Here is a 23,721-nt window from a genome sequence, read left to right as displayed (position 1 = left end):
CATAAATCATGTTCAACTGTGTCCTGTAAACATGAAAATGTCAATTGTTGATTTATATATATATATATATATATATATATATATATATATATATATATATATATATATATATATATATATAAAAGGATGATTTGTATAATTGTCAAGTTGGTGACAATCTAGTATATAAAATACAGCGGCTCCAAAAACTTATTTGGACACATTGCAATGGCTTTTAAACAATGTTTAAGAAATGCTGTGCTTTTTGCTTATTTTGTCATTCTTTAAAATACATTACACTTGCTTTGATATTTTGTTATACAATATACCCATGACTAAAGGATAACTTCTCTTGCCCTTATGTCATTTAAAAATGGTATTTTATCTTGTTTTCCGATTAAAATTATAGACTGTAAAAAAATATAATGTTTAAACATCCTTTCAAATGAGTTAAATGTACAAGAGAAGCAATTTTTTTTCATCAACCTCACAAATTTTTGTTAGATTCTTAAAAACAATCAAAAAAGTTTGTAAATACATGTATGATTCTCTTCCTAAGTGTTTTAATACACATATATATGGATTTGTAATTATATTATATCTATGTTTGCTTAAAACAAGAAAACAAACAACATTGATTAAGAATGACTATTATTAATACTATTTTTATTGCATTTTTTTTTTGTTTTTTGTATGATTTGTGTCTGAAAAGAAAAAGAAAATATTATTATAAAGTTATTTTTCATTTATAATCTCCATAAAAACGTTGACATTTATTTCAATAACATTCAGATTTTGATTCAAAACTTGATTTGTTTAACCATGTTTAACGGCATCAGATTTCTTTTTTATGTGTAACAAACAGGGCCGTAGCTAAGCTGGGGTTGGAGGTTCCTTCTCCTTTGAAATCACATCACAGGTGGTGAACTCCCTCGATTGAATTTTCGGGGGCCTCCCTGAAAGCTGGGGGCCCCGAGAATCGTCACCATCTTTTTCCCCTCTATAAGTTTGTCCAAACCATAGACTGTAAAAAAAAAAAAAAAAAAAAAAAAAAGGATAGGTGATGTGTCTCCACATCCTTCCACTGTAGAAAAATGCAGCCAGAATATCCCAGAAACCATTATTGCCCATTACATTGTTTGGAGCCTGAGTCTGCACAATAGGGATCCTGAGGTGGAGCCGCGATATCAAGGTCCCGTCGGGGTACATTTACACGACAATGATGTACTAAAAACAGAAATGTTTTTTATTTGAGTTTTTTTGCATACAGGCGACAATGTTATCAAAACGATCCCTGTTCATACGGATCCGTGAAAATTACTAAAATGCTGTAGTATTCATGCCAGGCCAGTAGATGGCGATGGCACTTTTTAAAAAAAAAAAAAAAAAAAAAAACTATGCGCATATAGACTGAGCAAGTAATATGCATGCACATGACGTCACCGTTTTTACACATTCTTGTAGTTTACATAGAGACAATAATGGTGTAATTTTCAAAAACTTTTTTTTTCAATTTTTAGTTAAATGGTGGTGTGTAAACGGCCCCTCAATCACAAGCACAGCTGTGAATCATGACATTACACCCATTTTTTATAACATCAAATAACTAACTAAAATCAAACTTATTGGAAAAACTAACTAATTTTTGAAGCGTAATTTCTTTTTTGTTTTTAGTTCGACTACATGGACAGGGCGGGGTTTATGACCAATACTGCAGCCAGCCACCAGGGGGCAATCAAAATGTCTTGGCTTCACTTTTCAGGACGCGTGCCGCACACTTGGTCCAAACACTTTTTGGGGCTGCTGTAAATTTCACCCTAAAACTGAAATATGAAACAGCAATAATCATTGCATTAATGCTCATCCATCTGCTTCTGCTTTTTCAGTAAATACAGCGAAAGAAAAAAAAAACAGAAAGAGCGAGAGATCTGAAATGAGCACTTCAGGACAGCAAGGACCATCATGAGAAAAGGAAAACCAGAGGAGAACGAAGAAAAGTGTGTGTCGTGTGCCAGTGGAGAACATAAAGGACAAGAATATAAAACAGTTTAGAAAGAAAGAAGAAAACACATCCAAAAACATTTTATTTTTCTATATGTTAGCGTTCATTGAGGGAGCAGAGACGTGTGCGAGTCAGAGATGGACAGTAAACTAACACTGATATGACAGTGCAGGGATCCTCATGCTACAGCCCCGCCCACAACATCATCCACCAATCAGAGACAATATATGACGGGAGGAGTCAAAACAAGCTGAAGGCTGCATGACAATTGTGTTTCCTGTGGGTGGAGTCCTCGTGGTCTCTGTGATTGGTCGCTTTGCAACACTTCCCAGAAAGGCTCGCCACACGGACGGCACCACTTCCTGCACTCCAGCTCACGTCCGCATTGGTCATCGTTCATCCGCTTCTTGCAGAAAGATTGCAGTCAGACCACTTTCAGGATTTGATTCATCCCATGTGGGTGGAGCCGCTCGTTCACTTCCTGTGGCTGATGTCATAACTCTCCTGATTGGCCACGCTGCTGACCAACTTCCTGTGGTGTTCCTGGTTGGGACTCTGAAACTAAAGATGTCAACTACTGATCGATGTTTTCCAGCAGTGGAGTAAGAGGTGGGGGTGTTGGTTCAGAGGGGGCGGAGCAAAAACTCAAATTAAGATTCATAAATGAATGCAACAATTTACATAAGAATGGTTTTACAGACAATTTACATTGATATTCGTTCTGTCGTTCATGTTTCATTTAGAAGACTATTTGTTTTACACTGCAAATGATTTATTATGTAATGTTGGAAATTCTGTACGTACCTCGGTATTGAAGTCACGGTTCGGTTTCTAATTATACAATTGTATTTCAATTATTTTTCTACTTTAATTCATTTGTGAAATATAATAATTTACATAGGGCTGTCAAAAGATTAATCGCATACAAAATAAAGTTTGAGTTTGCATAATATATGTGTGAGTACTGTGTGCAATTAATATGTATATATAAATACACAAATTAATGTATATATTTAAGAGAAATATGTTATTTATGTACAAAATATTTGTATTTATATATAATATAAATGATAGAAAAATATAAATAAATACATATATTTGTAAATATTTCTCAAATATATACATGAATGTGTTTGTATTTATATATACATAATAATTACACACAGTACACCCACATATATTATGGCAAACTCAGACTTTTTTGTATGCGATTAATCACGATTAATCGGTTGACAGCCCTAAATTTACATTGTTTTCATTACTAATTTATTTAAACATATGACATTGCTAACAGGTAAAGTAAATATAATGAATATATAAGCCAATATAGTGCATATATTTAGTGAAATGCTTCCTCTAGAGTTCATTTCTCTATTGAACTAACATGCTGCGGACACTAAATGACTTGCCTGAGGTAAACGTGAGATATTATTCTCAAGCTGTTTTATTGATGTCTTTCTGCGGTTGAAACACAGGTTGAGAAATTACACGCATATCTAGATCGTATGTTCTTCTTCTGCACTTTTTCCTGTTTTGGAGGTTAGCAAACAGCGTTGCATTACCATGAGCGCCCCCTTCTGGATTGTAGTGTGGATCGCCTGTGACTGACTGTATTCATCGTCTGACCGAACCGAACCGAACCGTGACGTCTGTACCGTGATGGTTTGGGACGAATACATGTACCGTTACACCCCTAATCATGATGCATTTTATTTGCCTTTTTTTCACATTTATTTTATGCCTTTTATTTGCACTTATTTCGATGCATTTCAGTGAGTTGTAGATTTCTGGATGAGTTTCTATATTTACCACAATAGGACCACATTTATCATGAGCAGAATGAATTGCTGTGTAAATCATTTATAATATTTATGCAACAGCTTATGCAAAACAATGGTTGTGCATTAATACAAAAACATAAAGCGACGCTCCGTCCAAACAAACGTTCCCACCGTTTGGATCCTGTGCCGGGAGAGACGTTGATCAGTGATTTCCGGTCTATGAAACTCACCAGACTGAAGCGTGAGATTACGATGTTTACTCTTAAACCAGGGGACAAACTTCCAGCCAAAATGAACCAAACCGTGGATGCATCTAGTATTTAACTTTAAAAAAAAAAAGAGAGAGAGAGAAAAGAAAAGTATTATTCATTGAATTATCATAGTGCTATATGACAAATATATCCACATGTTTATCTACGCCTACATTAAATGCTTCCTTTAAATGATGTTTTACACAAACAGTGACTGTTAACCTGTTCTTTGGTATATTTTGTCAGCTGTATGAAGTATTTCTGGGGGTTTGATACACCTGCAGGTAGGGGGAGGGGGGTGTAACGAACAGAGAATTTTATTTGGGGAAATGGCTGGAATTTTTAAAGCACATTTTCCCTTTCCACATGTTTTCAAGAATGTATTCATATATGTGAAGAGTGTAACAGTAGTTGTATTTGTACATACATAACACATTTATTATCGGGGTTACGGGGGTTGAGAGCAGGGGCTGTGTGTGTGTGTGTTGTGAGTGTGTGTGATGTGGATTTTTTTTTCCATTTTAATCCAGTCATAATTAATTCATGCTTTATCATTCAGCTTGTACCCTCTGGTACATTTATGTTTACACATTGACAAACATTGTTTTTATATTAAGCTAATTCTATTTGCAGCTACAGGAAACGGTTGGCATGGTTTTCAACTAAAAACAGAGAACTTTTTATGCTGTTCATTTACATGACAACAGCGTTTTGGGGGTCTGAAAATGCAAACACTTGAAAACAGGTTTCAAAGTGGAAGTTTTTGAAAACTATACAGTTATCGTCTACAAAACGACAAAAACACAAATTAGTGAAAACGAATTTGTGAAATAATGCGTATTACGTGTTCAGTCTATAGGATGTAGTCTATAGTGTTTCTTTACAAAGTGACATCGCCATCTACTGGCCTGGCATGAATAATACAGCGTTTTTAGTCATTTTCGTGGATCCGTGTGAACGGGGATCATTTTGATAGCATTGTCCCCATATGCGGAAAGTGCGAAAGAAAAACTTCTCCATTTTTAGTACATTGTTGACTTTATTTAGTCCCTTTATTTAGCACTTTTATTAATCTAAACCAAATCTTTACAGTTTTTAGTTTTTTTTTAAATGTAAAGTAAAATCAGATTAATGTGTTCTGATGTGGTTTTATGACTTTTATCTGTTAAAAGAACAGTTTAAGGCGTTTACATTTACTGATCAATAAACAGTTTAGATCATGGATTCCACAGCTTTTTTTTTTTTTTTTGCCAGTCGAATCCCTTTGACCTAAAATATTTACTTGAACACCCAAGTTAATATTTCAATAATTTAACAACATATTCACATTTATGGTTCTCCGTTGTTGGTTAATGGTCAAATGACATGCAGGTAAGCAAATATTTATTTTTTACATTTCTTTTTTTATTTTACATTATAGTTTTTTATCAATATTTTGGAAAGTTTACTAATTGTATTTAATTTTTAATAAAAGTTGACTAATTTTATTGTTTTTGTCATATATATATATATATATATATATATATATATATATATATATATACATACTTGTTTCAGTTAACACTTATTTCATTTCAAGTAACGAAAATATTTTATAGTTTTAGTTTGCGTTTAATAACCACTCATCACTCATAAAGTTCTACACATCTCCATCCCATTTCTGTTTGTTTATTAAACTCTTCTATTCTTTTGATGATGCTTTCCACATTTTGCCGTATTTAAATGCATTCCACAGAATTCCAGATTACCCCTTTAAAATCAGCATAAAAAAAAAAATAAAGATTCCATTTGGATTTGCTTAAACTGGTTTAACCAGAAAGCTCAGATACTTTTCATAGATCATATATATTGTAATTCTGAAGCATCTACACTCATAATATTTACATCAGATATCACTTCACCTTATACGTGTATTATATTAAAAGGTCTGACCCAGGGTGAAGGAAGAAAGAGAATAACTGTGTGTGTGTGTGTGTGTGTGTGTGTGTGTGAATGAGAGAGCATCTGTTTGGTTTTACCGCGGTAAACGGTTGTTTTTCTATCTCTGCTGTGCTGTAAATATCAGCCCCCTCTCCTCATACCTCTGCTCCACCCCAGCAAAATCTTGTATTTTGTTCTAAAACAATAAGGTTTATTTGTAAGGATTTTTAAAATCTATCTCTTTCTCATTTTTGTAAGCATTCAAATGATAAAATATCTTTGAAAAAAAGGTTTAAAGTTGAAATACTGAAAGATAAAAATGTCTCTCTGAAGCCCTAACAGATCTGTGATGGTATCAGTTTGTGTTTTCTTTCTCTTCTTCTATCGCTACAAGCCTCAGATGAAAATTCTGTTTGTTATTCTGACATTATTATCATCATTATTATGACATCATATTTATTACTAAACCATTAATATGACCTTCATCATTATTATTACATAAATAAACTTGTCTACTTCAGCATTTGGTGGAGTTTATTTTGTCTGTATATTGTCTATAAATAGTCAATATTTTACAGATAATGTTTTAATAATTTCCTCTCTACTTGTATGTAGTAGAGCAGCAACTTCTGGAAACATCTTTCAATTCAATTCAATACATGAAGATATAGTTATGTTAAATTTTAGTAAGGTGGGTCTCTTCAAAGGGGATCATTTGGGAATTCCACTGATTCGATTCGTAAAGCTCTGAAGCAGTGTTTTGAAATCAGCCCATCACTATATTGTTAAAGTCATTTTGTTTTGTTTTTTGCACACAAAAAGTATTCTCGTCTCTTTATAATATTAAGGTAGAACCACTGAACTCACATGAACTGATTTAAATATGTTTTTATGGATCTTGAGAGAGGAAATGTCATTGCTTTGAATGCAGGCCTCACCGAGCCATCGGATTTCATCAGAAATGTCTTAATTTGTGTTCTGAAGATGAATGAAGGCATTACGGGTGTAGAACGACATAAATAACAGAATTTTCATTTTTGGGTGAACTAACCCTTTAAAAGAACATACAGTAGCTACTTTCCCCATCACCAATGAAATACGTATTTCTAGCATACAGTGGTGGGTTATGCATGTGTGAATTGGAATCTTCACTGAGAGAATTCCAGCGAGTTGAACTGGACTTCCAGTCAGGTGAGTTCCAGTGTTTCCAGGGCGATGGGGAAGTAAAGGAGAGCATTTGTCTTCCTGCTTCCCCCTCAGGACTGTAAGATGGAATGCACCTGTCCGTCTCCTAGGCAACCATTTACCTAAGAGAGGCGGAAACGACATCGATCTCAATGAATCAGGCCCTGCAGATACACACATGCCGTTACACTGAGACTTACAGACCATAATGGACAATAAACAAGAGTTTGCAAACATCTCCATAAACACACGCTGGAGGTGCTGTCACAGTCCCTCACTGTCAGACTTCTGCCGCTCACTGATTTCATGCATTTAAAAACTTAGGCCTACAGATTAAAATGAATAATTGCCTCAAAAATTAACATCAAAGGAAATATTAGGGTGGACCTGTGACTCTCCAGTTATAAACTATATTGCCAAAAGTTTTGGGACACCTGCCTTTATGCGCACATGAACTTTAATGACATCCCATTCTTAATCCGTAGGGTTTAATATGGAGTTGCCCCCTCCTTGCAGCTATAACAGCCTCAAATCTTCAGGGAAGGCTTTCCACAAGGTTTAGGAGTGTGTTTATGGGTATTTTTGACCATTCTTCTAGAAGCACATTTGTGAGGTCCGGCACTGATGTTGGCGAGAAGGCCTGGCTCACAGTCTCCGCTCTAATTCATCCCAAAGGTGTTCTATCGGGTTGAAGTCAGGACAGTCAAGTTCCTCCACACTAAACTCGCTCATCCATGTCTTTATGGACCTTGCTTTGTGCACTGGTGCGCAGTCATGTTGGAACAGGAAGGGGCCATCCCCAAACTGTTCCCACAAAGTTGGGAGCATGAAATTGTCCAAAATGTCTTGGTATGTTGAAGCATTAAGAGTTCCTTTCACTGGAACTAAGGGGTCAAGCCCAACCCCTGAAAAACAATCCCACATTATAATCCCCCTCCACCAAACTTTACACTTGGCACAATGCAGTCAGGCAAGTACCATTCTCCTGGCAACCACCAAACCCAGACTCGTCCATTGGATTTCCATACAGAGAAGCGTGATTGGTCACTCCAGAGAACACATCTCCACTGCTCTAGAGTCCAGTGGCGGCGTGCTTTACACCACTGCATCCGACGCTTTGCATTGCACTTGGTGATGTAAGGTTTGGATGCAGCTGCTCGGCCATGGAAACCCATTCCATGAAGCTCTCTACACACTGTTCTTGAGCTAATCTGAAGGCCACACAAAGTTTGGAGGTCTGTAGCTATTGGCTCTGCAGAAAGTTGGCGACTTCTGCACACTGTGTGCCTCAGCATGCGCTGACCCCACTCTGTGATTTTACGTGGCCTACCACTTTGTGTTGCTGTTGTTCCCAATTGCTTCCACTTTGTTATGATACCACTAACAGTTGACCGTGGAATATTTAGTAGTGAGGAAATTTCATGAATGAACTTACTGCACAGGTGGTAACCTATCACGGTACCACGCTTGAATTCACTGAGCTCCTGAGAGCGACAGATTCTTTCACAAATGTTTGTAGAAGCAGTCTGCATGCCTAGGTGCTTGATTTTATACACCTGTGGCCATGGAAGTGATTGGAACACCTGAATTCAATCATTCTCAATACATATAGTGCATCAATATGTATGTAAATAAATTACAAATAGAGAGCTTTATTATGTTGACACACAAAGAATTCGTCTTGTGGCTTTGTCCCACTATATATTCCAGTGAATATTTCTGAAAGGCAGACACTAATGGACAGCTTAATTCCCAAAGACACACTGAACACGTGTCGACCCTATAGGGGCATGTTGTCACAGACAACTAGCCCCACATTGTCTCCCCTTCATAAAACGCTCTATATGTTGCGTGTTAATAAATCAATTGATGTAACAGATCCTAGAGTCGGCTACATAGGACCATTCCATTTATTGCCCGAGTTTTGTGCGCAGTGGAGATTTCAGTGCGGCTTTACTGACATCTAGTGGTGAAATTATGCAATTGATTTAAAACTTGAGGTGGATATCCAATAGATGACCATGTTTGAACGTCTTGAACATCAACATAAATCATAATAGCTGATTTATTTTCATAACAATTAATTTTGGCCAGATAATGCTGACAAAAAAAAAGCACTGTGGCAATACCATACTGAATGATTTTCGTAGTCAAGGTGAACTCAAACCTCTTACAACACATACCCGGTGTTACAATATATTCGGTTCCTGAGATATTATTTGGTACCACTGGGTGGCGCATGTATGAATATTCATGAACTTCCCCTGTTGTGGGCGTGTCCTTGAGACAACGCGCAAAGGAATGGAACTTGCTCCTCAAATCGCAACTTGTTTAATGGATTTATTTCGATAAGGTAATAAAGTTTTAATGTTCAACTGCATTTGTTCACATTTTCAAAGCAATTAATAGTCTACAAAATCGTCTCAGCTGTTTTGCTGGCATAGGTATTTACAGCAGAGCAAATGTGAGCACCTATAATGTAGTCTATTACAATTTAATTTCTTTGATGTGTTTGACCCTTTAAAAAAAACTTGTGAGGCTCATTTCAATACCTGCTAGCTAGCTAGCTAGTTGTCATTCGGTGATAACTTAAGTGTTGACAACATTGACTGAAATAACCTCCACAAACTCTGTGGCCTAATAAAATATAAGCTACCCTGCTGTGATTATTCATCCTAGTTTATTTCTTATTTAGGCAGTATAACACCAAACGACAAATGTTTTCCTTTTTATCTGAACTTTATGATATGTAGCATTATCAAGTCATAGTAAGTGCACAATTTACTAACCAACATGAAAAATGTAATATTATAATGCAGTGTAATTGATTATCGATATGCTTTGTTCTGATGACATTTTTTCACAGAATTGCGAGTTATAAAGTCAGAATTGAGAGATATAAACTTGCATTTGTAAGAAAATGTCAGAATTGTGTGCTGACTTTTTTCCCTCAGAATTGGAATTTTTGCGAGTTCTAACAATTCTGAGAATTTGGGTCAGAATTGTGAGGAAAAATCGCAATAATCTTTTTTTTTCTATACAAAAACAGCTCAGATGATTTATAACAACACAAACAGTTAATGATTAACACAATGAAACGTATTACCTTTCGAAATAATCCATTAAACAAGTTGCGATGGCACTAATATTTTCAGTTCCATTGATTTGCACGTTGACACGCCCACAACAGGGAAAATTCATGGATATACTCATGCGCCACCAGTGGAACCAAATATCTCAGGAGCCGAATTTACTGTAACACCGGACGTGACTGTCTTATTTCACTCCTTTCTGTCATTGTGACTATCTCCGCATTGTCTCGACAAAAACAGAAAATAGGAATCAGCGATCACGAAGAACAAAGAAAACAAGAAGGATTTATTAAAAAGGTGATTTATTAAAAAGGTTGTTTCTGAACCGACAGCACATCTTTGTGATTCTCGTGGTGGTTCATTTTTTGAAAAACATAACCAGGAAGTGAAAGTAAAGGTTAGACTGCTGTAACGTTAGCTCATATAGAGAACATGGATCCACGGTCTGTAGAAGAATTATCTTGCGATTTACACAATGAGAAACTCGATTTCTTCTGTCTGGAGGACAAGCAGCCTGTGTGTTTAGTGTGCAGAGATTCACAACAACACGACAATCACACATTCAGACCCATCAGTGAAGTTGTTCCATCTTATAAGGTAGGACAAACGTCTCTCTTGATTCTCTACCATTTTACTCAACATATATGACCATATATCAGTGTATTCTATAATGTGTTGTTTTGTTGACTTTTAGAAGGAGCTCAGTACAGCACTGAAATCCTCACGAAGGAAGCTTAAACACAGCGAAAACATTAAAGAAAAGTGTGTGGAAACAGTTCAGCACATCAAGGTGAGGAAACAGAATCAAGAGTAACAATCCCAACACAAAGTGCACTGCTAGTAACAGTTTGAACAAGCCTACTATTTCTTTATTATGACCATTCGCATTAAGAATAATAGTCATCAAAACTATGAAATAATACAAATGGTAAAGATGTAGTGAGCACAAAAAAAAAAAGTCAAAATCATATATTTTATCTTCTGAGTCACCACCCTTTGCCTTGATAACAGCTCTGCTAACTCTGGATGGTCTCTTAAACATCTTCATGGTTTGTAAAGACATTCAAACCCTTTAGATCAAAAGATCATGCAAAAAATAAATTTACTGTGTCCAGACGTTTGGCTGGTGGTGGTGATGTGATGTGCTGATGATTGAAGTGGATGTGATTTGATTTCAGTCTCAAGCTGAGCGCACAGAGCGGCAGATTAAACAAGAGTTTAAGAAGCTTCATCGGTTTCTCAGAGACGAAGAAGAAGCTACAATCACTGCACTGAGGGAGGAAGAGGAGCAGAAGAAGCAGATGATGCAGGAGAAGCTTGAGGAGATGAACAGACACATCTCAGCTCTTTCACACACAATCAAAGACATGGAGGAGATGATGACAGCCAATGACATCTGCTTTCTGAAGGTCTGATTTCAGATCATTGATTGATTGATGATTGATTGATTGATTGAGTTCTTGATGATAATTTGTGTGTTTGTTCTGCAGAAGTTTCCAGTCCCAATGGAAAGGTGAGTGATCTTCTGGTTTCTCTGGTCTCTCTTGCTCTGAACTGAAACCCACACACCTTACAAATACTTTTTTTTCCCCCACAGATTTTTGTTTTAGTCATGCAAATATCCTGTAAATTTATTCAATATTTTGTCATGTCATATTCATAAAATGTAGTCAGTTATATTCTAATTTGTCACATCATTTTTGTTGACAAAAATAAAATTTTAGCCACTAAACATCTGTATAACCAAACATTGCATAAACATATTATAATCATCTACCAATATTAGGGCTGTCGATTTAACTCTTTAATTGAATTAATTAGTTACAGAAAAAAAATTGACACATTAAAATTGGTCTAACACACCCGTCTTAGACCTACATAGGTTATCTGACGCTTCATACTGTTTTTGGGGACGAACATGATGCAGGACAATGATGTAGCCTATAAATGCAGTTAAAAATCCCTAAAATTTTGTGTCATATCTATATCATATGATATAGTTCAGACAGGACCACTTCGCAAGTTACTTGAGTTAATTGAGCACAATTTATCTTTGGCAGTATAGTTCCTTATGGGGTTCTTGCTCCAAAATTAATTGAACTTACAAGAGCTTTAACGTTAACCCCCCGGAACCATCAGCTTGGAAATACATAGACAATTAAGACACTTAGCAATGTCTTTAAAAGCAAACATGGTAATCATGTAGATATGGCAGTGGGATGTCAATACTGTAGCTTGGTTATGAGGATGAGTGTCTCTCAGCAGTGAGGTCCATGCCAGCCAGGACTTGAAAGCCTTAGTGATCTGAAACAAAAGAAGACGACAACCAGAAGGTGGACAGTAATATGCTCGTGCTTATAATGGGGAGGGAGGGAGGGTTGCGAGCAGTTTGAGCATACTTACCGAGCAGCAATGCCAAGTATATATGTCCCGTGTCTAATAGAAAAATGGTAGTGATTGGAGCGATTTGACAGCTGACCGCGTCAGCTGGTTGCAGCACTATGCCTACATGGCTTGACTGAACTAACGCTGCGCTCGATTATAATTGCCACATCATGCAATTAATTAGATTAAAAAAATGTAATCGCTTGACAGCACTAACCAATTTAATTTAATTAATATGTACAACACGTCAAAGTACAACAAACTATCTTGTAAATTGTTAACTATAGGGGCTTTTGCACTAGGTAGTTTAAGGAACTTAGGGCGGTTCCCGAGAAGTAAATGTTCCCCAAATGTTCTGTTTTCTTGGTTGCATTCGCACCGCCAGAAAGAACTCTGAAGTGACATAAGCCGAGCTTGTGGTTGTGACTTATTTTGGTGGCGTGAAGAACATTTATTTCAACAGCACTGAGAATGGCAAAGCCTGAGCACATAGCACTCCCATTCTCCTTCTTCATTAGTTTACGGTCTGTTTAACAGTCCTGACTAATATGTTATTAGATATAACTCTTATACAAAGAAAGTAAACCGTATATGAAAACGTATTAGCGTTTGCCATGTGGTTGATGCCCAATGTCGTGTTTGTCATGTTTCGCTTGGTCCCTTCAAAGTCGTGTTGGATTTTCTCAGCGTAAAGTTTGAGAGGTCCATCTATAACCGTTTTCCATGTTAGTAAAGTTAGTTTGTGGAGTTAATATATAGGCTACAATCTGTGTGTGTACACTGCTTTTTAAAATGGCAGGTGCTGGTGTTTCGCGTGTGTGCGGGCAATCAGCATACACGTACATCACTGGTAGTTCCTATTGTGCTGGTTTAGATTAGCTCCTACTCTGAAATAGGAGCTAATTTAATTCCCCCAAAAGGTGTTCCTAGAACTAAAATAATTCCCAGTTCCTGCAATGCGAACATGCCAAAAAGTGGGTACTTTCCTCTTTTATGAGGACGTCTTCAAGAAGCCTCATTGTGATTCAATGCCTTCACGGTTTCGTTCACTAGAATTAGTTCCCTCCCCTCCTCAGGAGCCCGCAGCCTAGTCTCCTTCAGAGCACTGAACGAGAAGTGCGACAACACTATGTCATCATCAGCATTGGCCACAGAGGGCTCTAAAGAGGACTCTGTGATGCATCATAGCGAAACTTTTTCCTGGTGCTACATTTCCTGGTTTCTTAAGTCAAGCTGTCAGAGAGCAGGCCATCAGAGACCTCTTTGGCAGCTCAGTGGAGTCCTTTTCAGAGGTCTTCTCACTTGCTTACTGAGGTTCAGAAGCAGTCAAAAGTAATGAGCCAGTCTTAAAGTAGACCAATTCCAAGAAAAAACCATGGACTTGGCAACACTGACCTCGCCTGCCCCGCTGAAAGAGCCAGAACCTTCGGTGTGTCCCAAGTACTCGTGGACAAAGCGGCATCCATTCCCGGAACACTAAGGTCCTCACCATTCAGGGAAAAAAGCCCAGGAGACCCAGTTCCATTCCTGACTGCTCTGGAAGGAAAAGGAAGCTCATTCAAATGTGCATTTGGATGTGCCTCTCGCCCCCCCTGCCTGTTGCGGGCGATGAGAGTGCAAGAAGTCAATGTGTGTTAACTGTTTCGCTGTCAAGTGCAATAAAGTTTTAAAACCACACAAACTTCCTCCATATCAGAGCAATTCTCTTCTATCTCTCACATGGGCATGGGTAACCGGAATGTCTATCGCGGACATTTGTTTAGCAGCAGGATGGGCTTCGCTGAATACTTTAGCCAGATCTTATAGTCTGGATTTTTACTTGCTAGCTTCCTGGTTCCTGTCAGTACAAGAGATCTAGTTTGTGCAGGACAAAATCCTCATGATCCTCTGCTAATTATGAACGGTGTGTAGGATTATAGATTTTTAAAATTGCTTCCCTTTCCTGAAAACAAACTCTTTTTGCTTTCCTATTGCTCTTTTTACTTCAAAGAGCACTCAAAGACCTCATAGCTGAGCCTTTGATACAGCAGTGCTCAACTAGGTCCGATAGGCTCCACTGCTGAACACTGTGTCTACACCGGACGTGACGTGTCAAAAGACAGTAGAACCCATTATAATGAGTGAAATTGTCTACACTGGATGCGACGCAACAAATTTCCGACAGTAAACAGATCCCCCGTTCTACTTCTGACGTAGTCCAAGTGCTTTGCAACAGTCAGTTTGTCGCGTTCAGTGTAGGCAGCTTTTAGCTGTTGTGGTCTAGACATGGTGTAAGCCAGTGAAGCCATTATTTCTAAGGAATGAGCTGACTATATAAATCAATTCTAGCCAGCGAGGTGTCTTCCTATTTATGAAACACCTGTGTCGAACCATATTGCTTACTCAACCCTCAACGTGGCTTCTATAGCCTGAGTATGTCTGTTCGTATGACTTATTTCAGCTCAACGTAATGTTCACCTGAATATCAACTACCCGTTCTGATCCCGTCATGACAGTGTTTAACTAGGTCCAGTAGGACTCAACTGAGGGGACGGAATCATTCTGGGGGGGACACTGTTCGGTACATGTTGTTGCTTATGCAATTTAAATTGTGAAATAGTGCTTTCCTGTTTACGAAGCACTTCTTATGGGTCATTAGCTTCACTTGCACTAAGCAACCCTTCACAGTATCACAGCAAGATTTTATACATTCCACATAGCATCAGTTTTTGACGTAATGTCAAGTTAACCAAAATCGAAAGGGAACGTCTCCGGCGTTCATGCCGAGTTACTATTACTCAGATATTTCATGAGTTTACGATCATTTCAGTTGAAAGATTCTGAGGCAGTGTCGCTTTATATAGGGAGCGGGCCAGTCTCTCGTTATTCAATCAGGCTTCATTATGTCTCAGTGAAAGGAGTTTCCCCATAGCATCAGCTTCTGATGCAATGTTTTGTTCCCTCATCTCAGGGAACCTTGGTTACATTCAGTAACTGGAGACATTGATCTTGAACGTGGTTACATATCTGCGCAATAAAGCATTTAAATTCACCTGAAAGCTCTGGTCTCCATGGACCATGAGCCCTGAAGCGGTATACAACCTTACGCTGGGCAAACTGTGAAATATGCATTTTCCAAAAACTGTTTGTTTTTACTCTTATTCTTTAAAATATATTCTATAAATACAATTAGCACCCATGCTCCCATGGAGGAAGTGTTTAAACTGGCCTACTTCGTTGGCAAAATCTTTCTCCACATCACATGCATAACTTTCTTGGACATTCATTATATGCAAATGAGGACGGATCATACTTAGGTAACTGACTGTTCAAGAACCAAAAACCAAAATGTCTCTTGAAGTAATGAATACAACTGTATTCTGAACTGACTGTCCAAATTTGTCTTTCGTATTTACTACTACATGACGTGCGACTCGGTGGGCAGGGCTAAATCGGTATTGTAGAAGTAGGTGTTGATCAACTTCTGCAAAGGCTATTACGTCATAATGCAACAAAATCCAAAACATTTTGTTTGGTCAGCTTGCTTTCAAAAAAAAGCTGTTTTTTGACTAAAAAGGCATTTTTGAGTTCTGAAACTTACAGGATATTTTTATAGTACAATGTAGGGCTGCACGATTAATCGCATGCTTTTGTCATGCGTGTCTCGTCAGTAAAGCCGGTTCTGTGATTAGCGGTAAATGTCCATCACCTGCTTTCAAATGGAGATATCCACTTATGCAGATGAATCGCTTTCGATTACGAACGCGATATTGCGTAGCTTGTCCGCGAACTACGGCTCTGTATATTAAGTGCCGCTCCATTTGAAAGCAGGTGATGGACATTTACCGCTAATCACAGAACCGGCTTTACTGATGAGACACGCATGACAATCTCGTGCAATTAATCGTACAGCCCTAGTACAATGAATTCTTATATGTCAAAAGATAAAGGAAAATTTCTCAATTCATGACCCCTTAAATGCTTAATACATGCTCGTCAATTGCCTGTTATTTTAAAACCTCTGTCCAGTAAATTACTAGAAATAAGACTTTTGGGTCAATCAAATACATGCATGGGATTTGATTTCTGTGGATCACTACAGCTTAATTTAACCTGAATTAAACCCCCTGACACAAAGCCACTGCAGTTCTGACTCATGAATGTTCTTCCAGTGTCCAGAGCTCAGAGCCGGATCCACAGATGGCTTCTGGAGCTTTGATTCATGTGCCACATTACTTAGGCAACCTACCGTTCAGAGTCTGGAAGAAGATGCAGGACATCGTCCAAGACAGTGAGTCTGCAGATGATCTTTACAGATCTAATGATGACTGAAGTGTTTGATCAATAGGATATGTGTTCATAACCATACACAAATTATGAATTCACTCTTGATAATTAAATGAACATCAGAATAAAAGCACCTGTTGTTTGTGTCTCATCAGCTCCTGTGATTCTGGATCCAAACACGGCTCACCCGTGTCTCATTCTGTCTGATGACCTGACCAGAGTGAAACAGGGTGGGAACAAACAACTGCTTCCTGATAATCCAGAGAGATTTGACTATTATCCCTGTGTTCTGGGTTCAGAGGGATTTAACTCAGGAACACACTGCTGGGATGTGGAGGTTAAAAAGAGCTCACGTTGGAGACTTGGAATAACTACAGCATCAAATCAAAGGAAGGGAGGTGATTTCTTTAACACTGATGTCTGGAGCGTGCAGTACGGACTGATCGAAGAGTCTGGTTTTCTTGTTAAACAGTATCTTGAGCGTGTGAGAGTTGATCTGGACTATGACAGAGGAATGGTGTCATTTTCTGATCCTGTATCTAACACATATCTACACTCTTTCACAACCACCTTCACTGACACAGTCTCTCCGTTCTTTTATAGTTTTTTCCCTCTGAGGATCTTACCATCAAATAGTTAGTAAACGTTATACCTGGCTGTAGGACTGGATCGATATCACATGAGTCAGAGTGCTGTTGATCTGAATATCAGTACAGCTGTGATTGGGCTGCAGGTGATCACATGACTGATATCCAGCACTACAGCAACACTGAGTGTGTCATATTGCTTTTATACAACAGATCAATAAACAAAGGGCCAGATTTACTAACAGTTTGCGCCAGCGCAAACCTTCTTTTGACGTATAAAAAAAAAAACTACTGTCCGGATTGCTGAAAAGGCAGCACGGTTATTTTTGCAGCTGACCTTATTGCATATGCATTTGTTTGAGTTTCCTTTTCAGAAAAAAACAAAAATATGGGAGGAGAGTATTTAAATGAATTATGCAAGGTGATTTACTAAGGTTTGCGATAGAACACGTGCAGAACTTTCCACTCCCATCAGCGTTTTTTTTTTTTTTTTTTTGGGAATTGCGCTTTTACGCTAATTTGCCCCGTTTAGTAAATCTGGCCCAAGAAGTTAATATCAAGTAACTTATTCAGACACAATATGACCAGATATTTAGTTTATTTTTGTTCTAAATGAAACAGAGCAGGATAAAACAGAACACCAAAACACGCGAGTCCTGCCTACAACAACTGAGATAAATGAATTAACTACACCAAAACTCATTTGCATTATGCCTATACACCAATGGTGTGCAGTCCATATAAACTGAGAATGTTCTGCATACCCAAGCCATTCATGGACTCGCTAATTAATATTCACTTGTTTGAGGTATACCATAAAGCTCACATGATAGAATATTGGTAATATGTATGTAACTGTTCGTCATTTATTTATTTGCCAAGCCACAGTAATTTTCTTCAAATCTGCCAGTTATGCAGGCTTTCGGGTAAGCGGATCCACAACAGCTTTGGCGACTACGCTTTGTTATGTATCGTCATCGCTGTTCCGCGTTCTCATTGGTTTGCTGGAAAATAGAGGATTTCATGCGCAGAGAAAGCTGTCCGCGAATCACTCGCCCAAGCGGAAAAATGCTGCTATGGCCAGATATCGATCACCGAAAATCACATTGTATTTGATGCAAAACTAACTAATCTAAATCAAATGGGGAAAAAGTCATAACTGAAACTATTTTCATAGTATTTAATTTTCTCCATAGGGAAATACATTTTTTTACAAAAAGATATAAACTGTTAAAGACAGTAAAAGACTGTAAACTTAAAGACTGTAAGTAGACTATTGTAAATATCTGAGGTTATTAATCGATAGTCTGTGTGTTTGTTAAAGTCATCAGTTTGCATTATTTCAACTTATGTTATTATTTATTATAATTATATTTTATATATTTTACTTATATTTTAGTTATAATAGGATACTTTTATTTATTATATTATACTTAGTTTTAATTCTTAAATAAAAAAAATATACATTTCCGGCTTACATTTCAATTGACACCTGCCAAGATGTTTATTTGTCGTCTCTGATTTAGATAGTTTGCTAAGCCGATGCCGTTTAAAGGTGAAGCATGTAGTTACTGCGACACTAGTGGCACATAGCGGAATTACAAAAATAAAGCATATTTTGCAAATGCCCTTTTCACACATTGTGCCTCCCTCAACTCAAACATCGCAAACACAGTTCTTACAGGTGCTTGTGAAGGCATGTCTCAACAGGTAAATGGCTACTTTCAATAAAAGGTCCAATATATTGGGAATACTTTTAGCTGTGTTGCTATGTGTTATGAGAGCAGGCAGTTGAGTAGCTTACACTTTTTAGAGCTAACGCGAGCATCTCGCTCATTATAAACTGATCCAACGTGTCTGCACCGGGCACATTTTTTGAAATGATGCGCCACACAGCATACCCAGTTAAAGAAGTCACTGTATTACAATTTGTAAACCAGAGTGACAAAAGCTCTTCAATTGCACCAAAAAAAAAAAAAAAAAAAAAAAAAAAAAAAAAAAGTAAAGGCAACGCATACTCTATTTGTCAGAATTTACTCGTTAAACCACTTTCTTATATCCGTGGCGCTTTGCTTGATAAATGTTGCATATCACCGCCAACATTTGATTTTGAGATTGTGTGCAATGAGCAACTGTGTAAAGGAATTCGTATGACAAAAACACAGCTACTTCTAACACAAAAATATAAATAATGAAATGTCTGCTGCTGGAGACTTGCCATTGGCTGTTGTATTTGAATAATTAACTAGGCAGGTCTATGCAAGAGGTGCTGTTTTGGATGTTTTTAATAGTCATTTATAAAAATTCCATTTTGTGGAATGAATGCATTCATGTGTTAAATATGAATTTTCTGTTAAAAGATAATGTTATTTAAAGTTACCTTTGTAAATATTAGTGTTCCTATGAGCTTCGGTTAGGAATGTTCGATTCCAGGTTGAGTCGTCTCGATTCTAACTCCTACTGTAGGAGTAGATGGATTCGACTTCATTTACTTTAAATCAAAACAGTCAGGAATAATACAATATTGTAGTCATTATTACACTATTTATTTTTTCTGTCACTGAGCCTTAAATCCCCTTTATGAAAACACACTTTTCGCGTGACTCCAATTTAGACCGATTTTTATTACTTTTAATAGCTATCAACATTGTTTCCTAGTTGTTGCGATACCTATTTTTACACAGGTAAAAGTCACGAGAAACAGCAGTGGTCGAATATTATATCAGAATGAAATAAACAAGAAAGAAGGCGGGCGTGTTCTTTAATGAATTCATCTCAGTATAATGGTCGGGTGTTGGCGCTAAATACTATGATCATTGTCTTAAAAAACTGATTGGACTGGAGAGTTAAAGATATTTACAAATTAATACAATACAAAAACCAATGCAAAAATGTACGCTGATGTGTTTATTCTTTATGTGAGTTTTTAATGATTTATAATTAGTTTAATGATTATGAACACAAATTAGGTTAATCATGGAAAACCATATTTATACGGCATTAATATACCATTTAATTAAACTACAAAGCTGGCACGGAGGTATGTACAGTATAATTCTAAACTAAAGTAACTGTGACTGTTATTTATTTCTAAAGTAAGCTACATGTAGGATAAAAAGTCTGTGAATTTTTTTTTTTTTTTTTTTTTTCCCCTCCCTTTGCTGGAATCCTCCCCAACTCTAGTGCTATTCAGAGTTGAGGAATCGACTCTTTTGGAGTTGACTCCCTATGACTAGTTTTAGAATACTTCAATAGCTGTTTCCATCCAAAGTTGCGACTTTAACTTACTGTGCAAAATGAAAATATTGCATAAAACATTTGTGAATAAAAAGCACCGTTTCCATCCAGTGAGTACAAAATCGTCACTTTCTGATAAACTGGCGCTAAATATCACTAAGAATAGTAGGAGAAGCCACTGTATATAATAATTTTCGTATATAATAAATTACTTGTGCCTCAGAGCGAGCAGACAGAACGCAATAAACGTGGTCGTGTTATCTTGCTTTCAGAGGCAGATGCCTACTGTTTGGGAAAGCAGTAATGTAAGACAGTTTCAGATGCTGTGCAAAAAGATCGGTCCGCTGGCTAGTCCAGTTATGCCGTTCCATCGCGCAAAATCACATGACTTTTTTTGTTGCGTATTGAGGAATTTATTCAGCGAATGTGTTTCCATCATAGTTTATGCGCATGTTTTCTTATCGGATAAAAAAATGATCTGACTTAATTAAGTGCATACATTTTTAATGTGCATTTTTAGAATTTATGCACATCTTGCCATTTCCATCCAGCAGGTTTTTATGCGATATCCCAAAATGCACATAAAAATAGGTGGATGGAAAACATAGCTACTGACCAAAGCTACAGAAATGGTTTTATTCTTTCAATAGTAAGTTCCCTGAATGACCATACAAATAGGTGGGCACTGCCCCCCAATACCCTGCGGTGTTCACTTCTTTTTATTCATTTTTTTTGTGAGTAATACTATAATAGTAGTAGAATATGCTATCTAAAGTATAAATCAAATTTGATTCATTTTCAAGCATATTGATTTATTTTCAAATGATTTCTAATTTAGTGAATATTATGTAAAATATAAATTTCATTGCAGCAATTGTTATGCGAGTGTTTTTTAATATCTAAATTAAATAGTGTGACATCATATATGGGCTTTATGTTCGCCATCGGCCACCCTGTGCTCTAATATATAGGCATCGGGCATAAAAAAAAATATCGGTCAACCGATGAGTTTTTGTTTCTGATGCAAAGTGACACACCGCTCACATCTGGTGTATAGTGGTTGTAAATGTGTACTAAATGTGTAAATAAATGTGTACAATTTTATTATCCAACCTGTAAATGGGATTTAGTGACACTTATAGTCAAGAGAAAAATTAAATGTGGGTGGTGGGGTTCATCTTATCCCTTTACCATGGTAGTCTCAAATGGAGCACTAATGTTTTTTATTACACAGAAACATTGAGTTTTCCAGTTGAAAGAAATGCTTTAAACATGTATCTGCTTTTGTGTTTTGTTGTTTAGAAGGAAGTGTACAGTTAAAAATATTCTCTAATTCTGTCATTAACTTTAAATTTGAGCCTTAAGTGTATTTTCAAAGTACTGAAGCACCAGAACTGTCTCTTTCTATCCTGTGTGTAATAATGTACATTTTGATCAGCTAATGATATGGCTTTTTATGTTGAGTATATTGCAGAATTGTAAACGGTTCTGTTTTAAAATGAACTTTCTTTGCTATTCCTGTTGTGTGAGAGAATTTGCTGTTCTTATAATTAGGTATTGTTTATTTAAAGGTGCTGTAAGTTTTTGGACTGTACTAAAGCTTAAAAATACCATAATATGTTTGCAGAGATTTAGGAAACATGCTAAATTCGAGTACTTGTTTCTCTGAAAAACAATGCTATTCTGCTTTGAATTGTGCCTTCTGTGTCAGAATGTTTGTTTTTGTTTTTGTCTGTGTGATCCCACCCACTGCCAATTTACCCAATAGTATTTTGAAAGCCTGGGTTGCCAGTTGGAAGAAAACAGTGTATTGTAGCACAGACTATTTCAGCCATGGAAACCAGCAAACAAACTGGCTCAGATATTGCAGATTCTATCCAGCCTACCCAAGCCTCAACATCCATCTAAAAAGCTCTATAAACACAGGCATATTAAAACATGGTTAAATCAACTTGTAGTGTAAGGCTCGTTGCCTTCCATTGTCAATTGTGCTCGTTCTCATTGCGTGTCCTCAATCTGGCAACCTGCATGAGCGTCAAGTCCGAGGAGAGGGGGTGGGAAAGACCACTCTAGCAAATATTTTGAATTTGGACTGCAGTACCCATTTCAACCAATAGCTGTCAAAAAGACTATAGATATACAAAGACGACACACTCTTAGGCCTTTATCACAGTCCGAGTGTCGTCACATATAGCTCTGATTAGTAGCGTAAACTAATTTCCATCTGCATTATTGTCAATGGACGGACATCATTTGAGATTAAAATAAGCATCAATATTTAAAACTTTATTTAGACTTAAATTAAACCCTACCATATACATCATCTTTCATTTTAATGTATAACATTATCTGAGTGACTCAATTGTCAGCGCTGCCGGTGTTGACAGTCATGAGATTAATGAAGAGCTGCACTCTGCTCAAGTTACTCAAGTTACTGCTCAAGTTTTTTGAATAATCATCTATGGGCTGGAAATATTCCTTAACCCTATTGGGTCTGAGGGGGTTTTGGGGCCCTGGAGAAGTTTTGACTTGTCCTGACATTTTTTTAATTTGCTTATAAATGTAATAATAGCTAAAGTCTCATTACACTATATTCAGCACAATCTGGGCTACAATAATATGTGTGCAACATGTTGTATGTACAGGGAGTGCAGAATTTGGAGATTTTCTGAAATTTTTTTCCCACATGTTTTTATCATTTATAAGTGATATATAATTGTTCATGGTGGAAATAAAAATTTATATTCAGGTGTGCAAAAAAAGTTTTCTTTTACAGGCAAAATAGCCAAAAAAGAGATTTAACACTGAAATAAAAATTATTAAATACTCATGGAAGGACGCAATATTAATGCAATACAAAATTGCAAAGTTAAAGCAGACCAAGGGACAGCAAAATCCATTGGGTCAGCGGGGTCAGACAAAAACAGGTGGAAAAGAAAAGACACATTTAACTGCAAAATAATTAAGTATGTGTGAAACTGAACCCTTTACTCCAGCGCCACCATTTTCCAGAACTAACCTACCTGGAGTCCCAGA

At 37.0% G+C, this 23,721-nt stretch overlaps 2 protein-coding genes across 2 annotated transcripts in view; both read left to right on the top strand.

Annotated features, from left to right (window-relative positions):
* Nucleotides 1-2,030, top strand: part of rbfox3b (RNA binding fox-1 homolog 3b) — a 223,215-nt gene extending 221,185 nt beyond the window's left edge. The window contains exon 14 of the mRNA XM_048200603.1: nucleotides 1,866-2,030. Within this exon, the coding sequence (XP_048056560.1) occupies nucleotides 1,866-1,868 (3 nt within the window). The 3' untranslated portion in view covers nucleotides 1,869-2,030. The remainder of the gene's footprint in view (nucleotides 1-1,865) is intronic.
* Nucleotides 2,031-10,207: 8,177 nt separating this feature from the next.
* On the top strand, nucleotides 10,208-22,383 carry LOC125274315 (nuclear factor 7, ovary-like). Its single transcript, XM_048200584.1, has 6 exons — nucleotides 10,208-10,807; nucleotides 10,905-11,000; nucleotides 11,389-11,619; nucleotides 11,701-11,723; nucleotides 16,747-16,865; nucleotides 17,017-22,383. The coding sequence occupies exons 1-6, from the start codon at nucleotides 10,643-10,645 to the stop codon at nucleotides 17,499-17,501; spliced, it is 1,119 nt and encodes a 372-aa protein (XP_048056541.1). The 5' UTR covers nucleotides 10,208-10,642; the 3' UTR covers nucleotides 17,502-22,383.
* Nucleotides 22,384-23,721: the final 1,338 nt, after the last annotated feature.

Source organism: Megalobrama amblycephala, linkage group LG1, assembly GCF_018812025.1.
Source record: "Megalobrama amblycephala isolate DHTTF-2021 linkage group LG1, ASM1881202v1, whole genome shotgun sequence".
Classification (NCBI taxonomy): Eukaryota; Metazoa; Chordata; class Actinopteri; order Cypriniformes; family Xenocyprididae; genus Megalobrama; species Megalobrama amblycephala.
Note: the sequence above shows the minus strand (reverse complement) of the source record. Positions and strands in the feature narration are given on the sequence as shown.